Source organism: Schistocerca piceifrons, chromosome 5 (assembly GCF_021461385.2).
Source record: "Schistocerca piceifrons isolate TAMUIC-IGC-003096 chromosome 5, iqSchPice1.1, whole genome shotgun sequence".
Lineage (NCBI taxonomy): Eukaryota > Metazoa > Arthropoda > Insecta > Orthoptera > Acrididae > Schistocerca > Schistocerca piceifrons.
Genome location: NC_060142.1, coordinates 568,579,411 through 568,593,122, shown reverse-complemented (window position 1 = coordinate 568,593,122; position 13,712 = coordinate 568,579,411). Strand labels below are relative to the sequence as shown.

Sequence of the window (13,712 nt, the reverse complement as noted above, 5' to 3'; positions counted from 1 at the left end):
TGACTTTTTGTTCTCACAAATGACATGCTGCTATCTGTTTCCCAAATATCTTTCAAATAATTTTAGATGCACTATCTGAAAATTTTAGGTATCACATTTTGAGCAATGTGTGAAGGTTGACAGCATCAAAGTCTTTTCTGAAGTCTAGCAGTGTCAATACTGTGGCTGCATGGTTGTCTGTGTCATATTTCAGGTCACATCTTACCTTAATTAGTGCAGTGTTTTTGAAATCTGGGCTGATATTTCACATATCTGCCAAGTTTACATACATAACTTTTCAGTAACTTGGAGCTGAAAAATATATTACAAAGTTCTGGATGCTGTGGTTAGGATGCCAATTGGCCAGTATTTGAAAGGTGATTGTGGCCTTTCATTATTAGGCATAGGTATGACTATTTTTCTTTTTTATTGAGTGGGTTGAGTGGGATACATTCCACCCATGAGAGAAAGATTAAATATGTCTTTCAAGACTGGTGTTAAACTGTGTTTGATAAAGAGTGAAAATTTAGATATGTCTGTCAAGTCTGGTATTAAATTATCTTGATGATGGTAATACTGATACTATCTTTGTCTATCACATCAGAAGAGATTCCCACTTTTGCTTCTCTAATTGGGTTTATTGCAAAGGAAAAATCAGGATTAGATATGTAAATTGGAACTATCACAAAGAAAATATTAAGGGGAAGGCAAAAGAAAGACTGCATTCTGTTGGGAGAACATTTCGAAGATGCAACAACTGTAGCAAAGAAACTGCCTGCATTACGTTTGTCCATCCTCTTCTGGAGTATGAGATCCTTACCAAATATAATTGATGGAGGACATTGAAAAAGTTCAAAGAAGGGCAGCTTATTTTGTATTATCATGAGGAAGGGGTGTGTCAGCAATATGACACATGAGTTCCGTCGGCAATCATTAATACAAAAGTGATCCTCACTATGATGAGATCTTATCAAGAAATTTCAAATACCAACTTTCTCCTCTGTGTGCAAAAATATTTTGTTAGTTCTCACCAACACAGGGAAGAATGATCATTGTCATGAAATAACAAAAATCAGAGCTCACATGGAAAGGTTTAAGTGTTTGTTTTTCCTACATGTCGTTCAAGAGAGGAACGGTAGAGAAATTATCTGAAAGTGGTTTGATGAAACCTCTGACAAGCACTTAAGTGTGAATTTCAGATTAGTCATGTAGATGGAGATGTAGATGGAGATGTAGATGCAGTATGGGACTTAATGCGGGTAGTAGTTCTTTGCAAAAAACATGTTTCACTTATGTCTGTGGTTATACACAGCCAGTCAGCACATCGGTAAATACAGTATTACAATTCATGAAATAAAGAAAAATAAAATTAAAGTAATCTTGTAAGCAGGTCAGCAGAAATATAGATTGACAGACTTGTGCACAAACACTTTATATGCTCCTTGTTGCTGAATTTGTCACTAGTTTCTATTTACCTGTTCTGCTGTGGCATGCTCAGCCATGTGCTCCTGTTCCACCAAGAGTATGCATTGCTGTATTCAATTAATGCCTACAGCACTGGAGAAAGATACACCATGAAATCACTCACATGTGATTCTGGCAAAATTGTTCATCCATAGATATCAGAAAAACGCAAGCTGCACTGTTCACAGTCTATAACTCCTGATATGCAAAGTTCACAATGGTCACAAACATACAGTTTGTGTTCACAGCAGCATGTATAACCATTGCGAAGCAGCTTAAAGTACTCACTGTCATACAGTAATGGAGTGAATTCGTAGCCACTTATGAAATTTTGTCATATAAATTGTAATGTATAGTCTCAACCATCAATTCTGTGCATTCTGAAGTTTGAAGACCATCCCAACATGTATGATTATTAATCTCCATGACATGACACATGTATTCAAAAGTCAATAATATTTACATATCTGTTCATAAATTATTCCAGATGGAGTGTGACAACCTTTAGTATGACTGCAACAATTTGGAAGCAATTTTATTGTTTCTGACTCTCAAGTTGTTAACATGTCTGGTTCCAAGCATGTCCAAACACTTAATACATTCTAACAGTAGATGCTACATATAAGTCATGCTACTAGAGTGACCACAATAGCAATATGAGTGATGTGCAATGATATGACTAAACACTTACAAACTACAAGAGGTAATCAAATAAAAAGGAGACAGATGGGAAAAATTAAGTAAACTGTTAACTATTTCAAAAACAGTTGCCATAAATGTTAGCATATTTGTCCCAGTATGAGACAAGACTGTCAATGCCTTCATGGAAAAATGTTTGTGGCTGCCTACGGAACCATGATTCTACCAAGGCATGCACCTCTTCATCCAAAGCAAACTGATGGCCACAAATGTCTTTCTCAATATATGGAAACTGCATGGGTAGAGAGCTGTACAGAGGATGTGAGTGCTCGCAGGTGGCCAATGTTATTTTGAGTAAATTTTAGAAGTTTTCCTGGGAAGCCCTTACACATTATCTATATGGTCTCGATCTCTTCGCATTAAATTTCCTTATTTTTGTATCCATGAAGAAAAACATTTGTTGCTGATGATTTCATGGTTCCAGAGGCAACCACAAACACTTTTCCATGAAGGCATGTCTTGTATTGTCTCACAGTGGGATAAATGTGTTAACAGTTACTTTTGAACAGGTTACTTATTTTTTCCCCATCTGCCTCGTTTTCAATTGACTGCCCCTTATAAATGAAGAATCCCACTGTCATGATTTTGCTAGCTACCTATCACTCCTCATCATCTGATTCAGCAATACATACTCAACCTACACCAGGATATGATAGAGTACTTGGACTGTTACTGAGCTGGGAGAAGATGGGTCTGAATCCGAATTTCTTAAGCAGCTGGAGTCACAAGATAAAACTCAGTTCATCTCAGAGTACAATGCAACATATAGTGTGACAGAAACAGCTGAAACAAGTAAACAAGTGGCTGAGAGCACTGATGTTCCTAGTTGTCTCTTGATCTCCTATGGCAGCATTACAATGAGCCCCAGCTATAACATGGGATAAACATGTGTCTTCTTGCAGGGTACGTATCTCTGCTGACAGTGTCTCTTTGTTAATTTTCAGACCATTTTCTTTTTGACTGTTTTTGCTTACTGATCCTGTAGTCTGTGGTATCACTATTTTTAATGATCATTGTCATCCTAATAGGACAGCTGAGAAATTTATATCTTCGTTGTCACAAATATTTGGCTGTTTCTTCTGAATATGTAGCTGTTTCTGAGGTTGTTCTTGTGGAGGAACCTGAGAATACAGCTGTTTTTTTCTGAATTCATTCTGATTTTGCTTCTATACTAACATGAGACTGTTACAATGTCTCTTGCTTTCAAGCATATTGCTTACTGGCTGCTCTCATTGGCCTTGTAGAACCAGTTGACACAACTCCATTTATTCCTGTCATACCTCACGGCAAGTTTTGACAACATTGCTGCAAGAAACAGGTAAGCACACCAATTGCCCCTATCTATACTTTTACCATCTCCTAATGTTTTTTGTAGGATTAAATTTCCATTTTTGTGTGTTACCTTTCCTTAAAAAAGCAGCATTAATGTTTTTATACAGTAGCCGTACATGTGTGAGAATGCTATTTCCTCCTGTGTTTCACAAAATTGTCAAATTAAAATCAGAACAATAGACTGTTGTAGGGGCTAGTTCATAGTTCCTTGCTTATCTCTTGCACTAGTGCCATGCAAGTCAATGCCACATGATTGTTCGAGCAATGTCAATACTGTATCAAGTGCTTCAGCGCATTGTGAAATCTCAAGTCTGTTGGAACATGAGTATCATTTGTTGAGCCCACGCCTTCTGAATTCTTTAAAATAAATCTGCACGTGACCTCCATAGTCAAAGCTTCATCTCTAAATATAAGATGACACTTATAAATCTGACATGACCCCTACATACTCTACTGAACAATGTAACAATGTTGGCTACAGCAGCAATAGTTTAATCTGCAAATAGAAGATGGTCCTATTTTTCAAATGACGAATTTGGAAACAAAAACTCGTCTTGTAATCAGGTAAATAGTAATAGGACAATGCAAATTACTTGTGGGGGGAAATGAGTACTCAAGTGTTGCTATTCACTTCTAGAGAATATTCAGAAATGGAATATTGGGTGTTGCCAATGTAGAAATTTGTGTATGGCCATTTAGTCTTCACGTATGATGCCCAGCTAAAAAAGTGAAGCAATCAGAAGGAAAGAGGAAATGAAATTAAACTTCATAGTTTGAGTGGGTATATGGTGTTACTTAGATGATTACAAAGTCAAGTCAAATTTATAAATAACTTGGCAGTATGAGCTGACTTATTAACTTGATGCTGCACCCTTTCTGGCCTAGATGCATCCACTGATTCAGTTGGAAGGAGTGTCATAAACTATTGTATCCCATCCTGAGGCAAGTTGACCCATAACTGTTGCAACTAGTCCTTGATATCCTGGATACTGGTGCTGGGATTCAGTTGGCATCCAAGCTGGTCCCACAAATGCTCTATTGAGGACTGATCTGGGGATCTTGCTGGCCATGGGAGTACCTCAACAGCACACAGACAGTTTGTAGAGACACTTGCCATATGCAGTTGTGATTACTCTGTTGAAAAATGACACCAAGATACTGTCACATGAGAGTATCACATGAAAATGCAGAAGTCTGTGATGTACTGTTGTGCCATTGGTGTTTCATAAATCACTACTAGCTGTGACCAACAAGTAGACTGCCTCCTCCTCTCCCCCCCCCCCCCCCCCCCTCTCTGCGATGACCTCAGAAGTCACAGTGTTGTGCCACCTCTGCAGAACATTGGCAGAATGGGACTTCCTGCCAGGTTGCCACCAACTTCATAGACAGTGGTCATCCTGGTTAGTGGGAAACCATAATTCATCAGTAAACACAATGTGACATCATTCATCCAGAGTCCATGCTTCCCTGTAACAGCATCATCTAAGTGCAGCCATTTGTGCTGTGGTGTTAATGGCATCCTATGCATGGTGTAATATTCTAGTCTGGCTACTGCTAGTCTCTGATCAGTTCTGTGGGACAACACAGAGTATTGCAGGGCATCTATCTACATCTACATACATATTCCACAACCCATCATGCAATGCATGGCAGAGGATACCTCATATTGCTATTGTTCTTTTCCTTTCCTGTTGCAATAGCAGATGGAGTGAGGGAAAAATGAAAAACAGCTGTCTATATACCTCCATATGAGCCCTTATATTCTTTATCTTGCCTTTGTGGTTCTTATGCAAAACGTACGTTCATGGCAGTAGAATCATACTACAGTCAGCCACAAATGCCAGTTCTCTAAGTCTTCTCTATAGTGTTTCACAAAAAGAATGTCGTCTTACCTCCAAGGGTCTCCATTTGAGTTCTCAAAGCATCCCCATAATACTCCCATCTTGACTGAATCTAACTGTAGCAAATCTAGCAGCATACCTCTGAACTGTCTAAGTGTATTCCTTTAATATTACCAGGTGGTGATCCCAAACACTTGGGGAGTACTCAAGAATGGGTCACACTAGTGTTCTATACATAGTCTCCTTTGTAGATGATCTACACTTTTGTAGAATTCTCCCAATAAACTGACGTTGAACATTCATCTTTCCTACTGCCAACCTAATGTACTCATACCATTTTGTATTACTTTGCAATGTATAATCTATGTGCCGTGTCAAGCTGCACATCACTAAAACCATATTTGAACATTAAAGGATTACTTTTCTTACTCATCTGCAATTAACTTATATTTTTATACATTTAGAGTTAGCTGCAATCCATCAGACCAAATAAAAATTCTATATAAATTATCCTTTATCCTCCTACACTCACTCAGTGATGACCTTTTACCATACACTACAGCATCAGCAGTAGGAGTCGCAGATTGCTGCTCACACTGTCTGTCATTTTTTATGTTTATAGAGAACAAGAGCAATACAATCAGACTTCCCTTGGGGGAGCTCCTGGCAGTACTGCACCCTTGTCTCTGATGAACATTCACCATCCAGGGCAACATATACTGTCTTCTATTACTTAAGAAGTCTTGAAACTACTCACATTTCTGAGAACCTGTTCTATATGCATGGACCTTTGTTAACATCTGCAGCGTGGACTGTGTCAAACACTTTCTGTAAATCTAGGAATATGGAATCTTCCTGTTGCCCTTCATCCATGGTTTGCAGAATATTGTGAAAATGGCAAAGTGAGTTTCACACCAGCAGTGCTTCCTAAATCCCTGCTTATTTGCTGAAAGACATTTTTTGGACTCCACAAAACTTATTATATTCAAACTTAGGATATGCTCAAAAATTCTGGACAAGCAAATATTTAAGATATTGGCTCGTAACTTTGTGGGTCTGTGCTTTTGTCCTACAGGAGTCACCTACAATTTTTTCCAGTCACTTGGCACTTTGCACTGGGTGAGAGATTCGTGATAAAGTAAGCTAGGTAAGGGGCCAATGCCAAAGAGTATTCTCTGTAAAATCAAACTAGAATGCCATCTGGACCTCATGGTCATTTATTTTCAACTCTTTCAAATGCTTCTCAATGCCAGGGATTCCTATGTTTGTGCCCTCCATGTAAGAGCCTGTGAGACAGTAAAACAATGGCACACATGTACAATCCTCCTGTGTGAATAATATTTTAAACATGAAATTTAAAACTTCTGCTTTCTTTTGGCTGTCTTCTGCTACCACACTAGATTGGCTGATGAGTGACAGAACAGATGCTCTTTGATCTGCTTAGCGTTTGTACATAGGGCCATGATTTTCTTGGGTACTTGGTAAGATCTTTTGCTATAGTATGACAGTGAAAATTGTTGTATGCTTTGCATATCTATCTTTTTATAGACAGATGAATTTCAACTAAATTCTGCCTGTTTACATTTCTGCATTCTTTGTTAAATTGAGAAAGTGACAATCTGTTTCCTCACTATTTTTCAGATTTTGATATTAAACAAAGATGGGTCTGTTCTGTCCTTAATCCACTTACTTAGCACCTACTTCGCCAAAATTTGTTTTACAGTTTACTTGTTCACATCTCATGTTGATGAAATCAGCCCACTGTTAGATCCAAATGCTGTAAAAATCTGGATACTGCATGATTCAACTATCCAGACAAATTGAGACCCACAGTGAGGACCCTTTCAAACTCTTGTTAGATGTCAATAACATAACATCACACAAATATTCAACATCTACATGTCTTTCACAGTGATCACTCAATTCGTGTCACAGTTCATATCCAGTATCTACCCTACAAGTCTTGGTAACAACACTAAACGTGAACAACACTCATGAACTCTGGTGACCATTCTGTCTGTCACAGAGAATTCCATCTCTAATCCTTTACTTATCTGTCGATGATGTCAATGTGTTTGACGTTACATTAATACCCAATGATGTCTTCTGGGTGCTTCACTTTTTTGTCTAACAGTGTATATTACTGTCTTTAAAGGGAGAGGAGAAGATAATAATGATACAATCAAAAATTTGGAGTGAAAGAATCTTATAGGACTGGAAATATTGAGGATAAAGATGAAATATGTATATAAATGATCCCATTCAGAAGGGAAAACTCCTAAAGGTTTTGTTTGATTCACTTTATTTTCTGTTTAGATGACATAGCTTAATTTATAGTGAGCAGAGACCTCATGAAGGAGTAAATCAGTACTGCTGAAAATCATTACTGTTCCCAACAACAGTTTGGCAATGAAAATGTGCATGGCCCCAAGTGAAGTACTGATATAATAATTTCAAGAAGTGGTGAGAGAATTTTGAAAACATGTTCCACTTTCTTCATTCATTCAGCAGCATCTCAGTGAAAAGCATCAAGACTATTTGTGACTTCATCAAATTTTATTAACACATAACTGTACTTTAAATCTATTTGAAACTTAAAATCAGCCATAGAAGTGTGTATTCAATCATTTGAAAGTTGATGGAATGCTGCAAATATAGAAAGAAATGGGATTAAAAGCAATTATGGAAAGTGTCAGCTCATTGGATGTCAAGGATGCTGAATGAATAGCAGAAACTGAAGTGACACATTTTTGGGTAAAATAGTCACGTGTGATGAGACTTGGATCCATCATTATGCTCACAAATCAGATAGTGCCAATATGGTGTTTAGAGGCTATATATCCATTCTGCTGGTCCATTTCCACCTGGAATTATTGAACAATGCTACCTACTGTTAGAATTTTTGTTGCCAATTCTGAGATGCCTACCAACCAAAAAAAGACTTATCACCCTGTTAAGAACTGTGTTACTTCTCCATTGTAACAGGTGGTCCCACATGTAGCAAAAACCCAACAAAAATGAGATGAAATCAAGTAAATATTTCAAAAACTATACAGAATAATAGTTTCTCAATGTATGGAGGATGATAAAATGCTATGGACTGCCCTTCAACATCCATCACACAGCCTGTACCTCTCACCCTATAACATTCACATGTTTGGAACCTCTAAAAGGAAGGAAGACTGGTGTTTAACAACCTGTTGACTATTAACTCACAAGAAATGGAGCACATGCTCAGATTAGGGAAGAAAATCACCCATGCCCTTTTAAAGGAACCGTCCCAGCATTTGCCATAAGCAATTTAGGGAAGTCGCAGAAAACCTAAATCTGGATGCTGGATGGGGATTTGAACCATCATCCTCCTGCACATGATTCCAGTGTACTAATCACTGCATCATCTCACTTGCTTTTAAGGAAGCAGTTGGTGGAAATTGCTTCACAATCAATGAGGGGGTACAACAGTTCACATGCAGTTTGTTTGAGACAGGTTCTCATCTTTTTTATTGGCATTAAAATCTGTTAGCCAATGGCAAAAGTTAAGAGCCATGAAGAAGAATCTTGTAGAACAGTAAGAAAAATTTGAGTGAGTTAACTGTGAATATTAAAAATATTATTACATAAAATTAATTTACAATGATGAGCCAGAACATTACGGCCACCTGTTTCACCATGTGTTGTTCCACTTTTCAAACACAGTGCAACAGACATCCTGCTTGGCATGGATTCTACAAGTCCCTGACAGGATTCCAGAAGTATGTGGCACCAGATGTCTACGCTCAGGTGGTTTACGGGCATGCAGCTGGTGCCCAATATGTGTTCCAGTGGATACAGATCAGGCACATTTGCTGACCAAGACATCAATGTGAGTTCACTATAATGCCCCTCAGACCACTGCAGTATGATTCAGACCTTGCAACCTGCTGGAGGATGTTATCGCTGTAAGGGGAGACTTCAGACATGAACTGATGCAAGTAGTCTGCAGTACTATTCACGTATTTCACTGCTGTCATGATGTCTTCAGGTACCACCACAGATCCCATGGAAACCCAACTCAGTGTACCCCATAGCATAATTCTGTCCTTACTGGTCTGCATCTGTGGCGTGGTATGTGTTTTGTGCAGCCATTCATCTGGACGATGGCGTGTAAGGACCCAACCATTGACCTGGTATAACAAGAAAAGTGATTCATTTGACAGGCAACCCATTTCTACTGATCCATGGTGAAACCTCAGTTATGCTGTGCCCATTGCATTCATAACTGGTGGTGTCATTGGGTCAATACAGGAACATGAAAGAGTTGTGTGATGTGGAGCCCCATGTTCAACAATGGCTTTTGAACAGTGTGCTCTGTCATCAGATCTGCCTATGCTGGATTACACAGTGTGGGATACTCCAACCTCTCCACTTTGTGATGGGATGTGGTTGTCCAATACAAGATGGCCATCTGTAAACCACTTTACATAGGTGTTCACAACTGCAGTATGCCAACAGGCAAGCAGCTTTACCATTTCAAAGATTCTTATTTTCAGGCATAGCATCACAACAATGTGCCCTTTGTCAAAACTGCTTATATCAGTGGTTTTGCACATTTGTGGCCTGTATGTTCACTATAATGACTATCCACTTGTCTCTGCTCTACTTACATTCTTTCCTTACTGCATCATATGCCCAAATCACCACTGGAGGCATACAGTTTTGCAGTGAGCAGTGGTCATAATGTTTTGACTCATCAGTGTACATCTGATTGATCCACACGCGTTACTCTTTTCTATAAGTTGCAGTTGTCACAGAGGTAATTAAACCCTTCTCATTCTGAACAGGACCTGGTGCCTGATGGCTTTGCAGATCACCATGCTGTAATAAATGAAACAGACCCACTAGACATGTCAAAATCAGAATTCTGGTCATCATTCTCAAGCAGTGAAGAAGCATTACTCAACTGTGCAGGGCTTGTGCTCAATTTGCCACTCACACCAAGTAGGCTCTGCAATGCTAGTGAATCTGAAGAGTCTCTCAACAGAGCAGGACTGCATAACACATTGACTTATATGTAAGTATCAAATATTATATTTCACTGAAAGCTATAATCATAGTGCTGGGACACTAGCCAGGGAATGCTATCACTATATTTCATAAATAAAGTGTGACTTGGAAAACTTCAAAATTTGTTTTAAGAAAATAATAGTTTCAAATTTATCTTACCAAAGCTGTTTCTAGTATTGTACATAAATTGCTTTTAATCCCATTTCTTTCTATATTTGCAGCATTCCAGCCACTGGTTATTACTTCTTTGTATTCAACAGTGAAAATGAAGTACAAACCAACTATATGAGGGCATACTTCCAACTGGAGAAGAGAGTCTACAATGTTTCATATGCCCTGGATGCTTGTGTCAATTCAACAGAAGCTTGTTCTCTGCCACTAGACTTCTGGTCAAATGAGAAGGTAGTCCTGGAGCTACCAGCACCTTTGAAACCAAATGATTCAGAATGGAACAATGAATATGTTATTCAGTCCACCTGTGAACCTCGCACTGCCCTTTACTTGCTTTGTGTAATAGCTGTCCCCTTGCTCATTCTGATTTTTGCATTCCAGTAAATAGCACAATATTTTTCTCTACAGAATCCTGTGGGAAATGCAGTGATTTTAGTATACAGGCAATGAGTGTATCATCTCAACTTCCCATAAAAAAAATTGAGCACAGGGAACATCTTAAGTTGTTCTACATAACCATTCAATAAATTGTCATTTTGAGTACGTTTACTAGTAAATGAGAAGATAAAATGCATTTTATCATCCTCCATACATTGAGAAACTATTATTCTGTATAGTTTTTGAAATATTTACTTGATAGAATTTAACCCATCAACTTTATTTTGCATTTTACTTCACTGGCATTTCTATTTTATCATCATATTTCAGTCTTCATAAATAACTGGAAATATGGCAATGAAACAGATACCACACTTGAATTTCTAGTTGCTCTGTTACTGTATGAAAAGACAATATTATCATAGTGTCAATGGCAATTTTTTTATTTTAAATTAGGTACTGCCATTGTATCAGTAATAAAGGTTGGACTGATCTTTATGTGTTTTTATAAAACTTATAGTTAAATTGTTGTTGGAAACATAAAGAAGGAGTTTTTGGCTGAGCATTACATATTTCAAAAATATTAAAAATTTACAGGAGAGACTACAAATTATTTTAAAAAAATAAATGTACTTTCTGTGAAATGTATTTGTAACATAACTACCTTCTTTGTTAATGTATTGCTTTTCCCAGAATTATACCTATGAGGCTATTGAAGAAGATAAATTTCCTTTCAAAGGAGTAATAGTGAATATTTTTAATGATTTTAATAAAAGAAACCGAAGTGTATAACATTAATGGAAATCGGATTTCTCACATTTGAGAAGAATGAAATGTCAAACACAGACATTAATAACTAAGTACTGAATGTCAGTCTCATACACAGAAGAGAATGTGCATTTGATGAGATCATGGTAAGAATTTTTAACCTTAGAGAGAGAGAGAGAGAGAGAGAGAGAGAGAGAGAGAGAGAGAAAGAGAGAGAGATTTTTTAAGAAATCAGCCATAAGCATAAAATCCCTCACAGAAGGATTGATTGATTGATTGACATGTTTATTCATCTGTATAACAATACAGATTGTATGCAAGTTGTCAATTGTTTCTTATGAAGTAAAACATACATGGGTTCTTACAATGTTTACAGTTCAATTCTTACAAGTAAAATACACTGCTGTATAGAGAGAGAGAGAGAGAGAGAGGGAGAGAAATTCTTTTTAAGAAGTCAGCCATATTCATAAAACCGCACAGAAGGAGTAAAATATATGCTGTGAGAACACACAACCTGATATTCAGAAATGATGCAAAGCTGAGAGTTATCCAGTCACGTACAACATCAAGCCTGTGTCATAAATGATATGTAGCCTGAAGAAACCATATTTCTGCTTTGACAGATAGTCATTGACAACCTTAATACCACTGTTCTCCCACTCAATCCTGCATGAAACTGAAATACTACATAACTGATCTTGTGTGCCTTGTATTCAATGAATGCATTGATTCTCATTTTACTCATTTTAAAACTTTCTCACTAGATTTTTAAAACTTCCAAATATCACAATTATTGTCATTTTCATTTGCAATAATTTCGACCTCTGTCTGTCTCTCTCTCTCTCTCTCTCTCTCTCTCTCTCTCTCTCTCTCTCTCTCTCTCTCTCTCTCTCACACACACACACACACACACACACACACACATTTCACACACACCCACACACACACACACACACACACACACACACACACACACAAATATTTTCAGTGGACAACCATAGGTGAGCAAAATACAAAGTAATAGAAGAAAAACAGAGTAACTTCATTATCTTTATCTGTTCAGTCCTGAGTTAACTAAATGGCATGTGCCCTACCTTTCTGTTATTAGAGTTTTCCATTATTGATTAGAGTTTTAGGATCAAAAGTTCGTTTTACCTGCCCTTATGGTATTGTCACTTGTTGGCATATTACTGTATGGGTTTTGATTTTTCTGTCATCTAAGGCATTTGTTCCCTTCAGACTCCTGTTAAATTTATGGAAATATGGAAGATAATTGTTAAGACCTTTTATTCCTTGAACAATTTCCAGTCCAGACAGGTGAACAAATACTTTTTGAGCTAATTCAGCTGAATTAGCTGAAAGCAATTTCCTAATCTAGTCATTTTATTGTCTGTAAGCCAAAATGGAAATTTTCAGCTAAATACCAAGACACCCCTCATTTAAACTTCATTTGTAATTTCATTGAGATACTTACTCTACAATTCTTAATCTTTTATAAATTTCATTTGTTATGAAGAGAATGGTTTTAATCATGTGTGCACTGGGTTTGAATATATAGAAGTGAAGAATGGGATATTACAACTATTATAAGAATCGGAATGGATGATTTTTGTTCTGAAGATCTCAAAAGACTGTTCAGATTTATTACATATGAACTACAATTTCTTTTAAGCTACCTCTGTGATAAGTGTGATAGTGTATTTAAGTGAATGAATGAGATGTTATGACTTAAGCTTATAAGTGTACCTGCATTCACATATTAACAATGGATTTACTCATAAATGTGCCATATATTTGTGAAAGTATCTTTTATACTTGGTTGTAAAATAAATACTTAAATCTTTTATTTTTCTGGAATATTTATTGGCCTCCATTAGTTTACCTCCTGTAGTCACAAATAATATTGATTATAATTGTCAATTATGCACTAACAACTGGTATTCTCGGCAAGTAAAATTATTCCAGAAGTATATTGAAATTATTCTTTTTTGAAGATCTGTTGCACTGCACCTCACACATGTGTCAGTGCTGTGCTTA

General features: G+C 37.2%; 1 protein-coding gene across 1 annotated transcript in view; it reads left to right on the top strand.

Moving 5' to 3' along the window:
* The window catches only part of LOC124799146, a 311,021-nt gene extending 298,439 nt beyond the window's left edge, over positions 1–12,582 (top strand). Inside the window, exons 9-10 of the mRNA XM_047262684.1 lie at positions 10,136–10,365; positions 10,580–12,582. Coding sequence (XP_047118640.1) covers positions 10,136–10,365; positions 10,580–10,913 — 564 coding nt within the window. The 3' untranslated portion in view covers positions 10,914–12,582. The remainder of the gene's footprint in view (positions 1–10,135; positions 10,366–10,579) is intronic.
* The last annotated feature ends 1,130 nt before the right edge of the window (positions 12,583–13,712 follow it).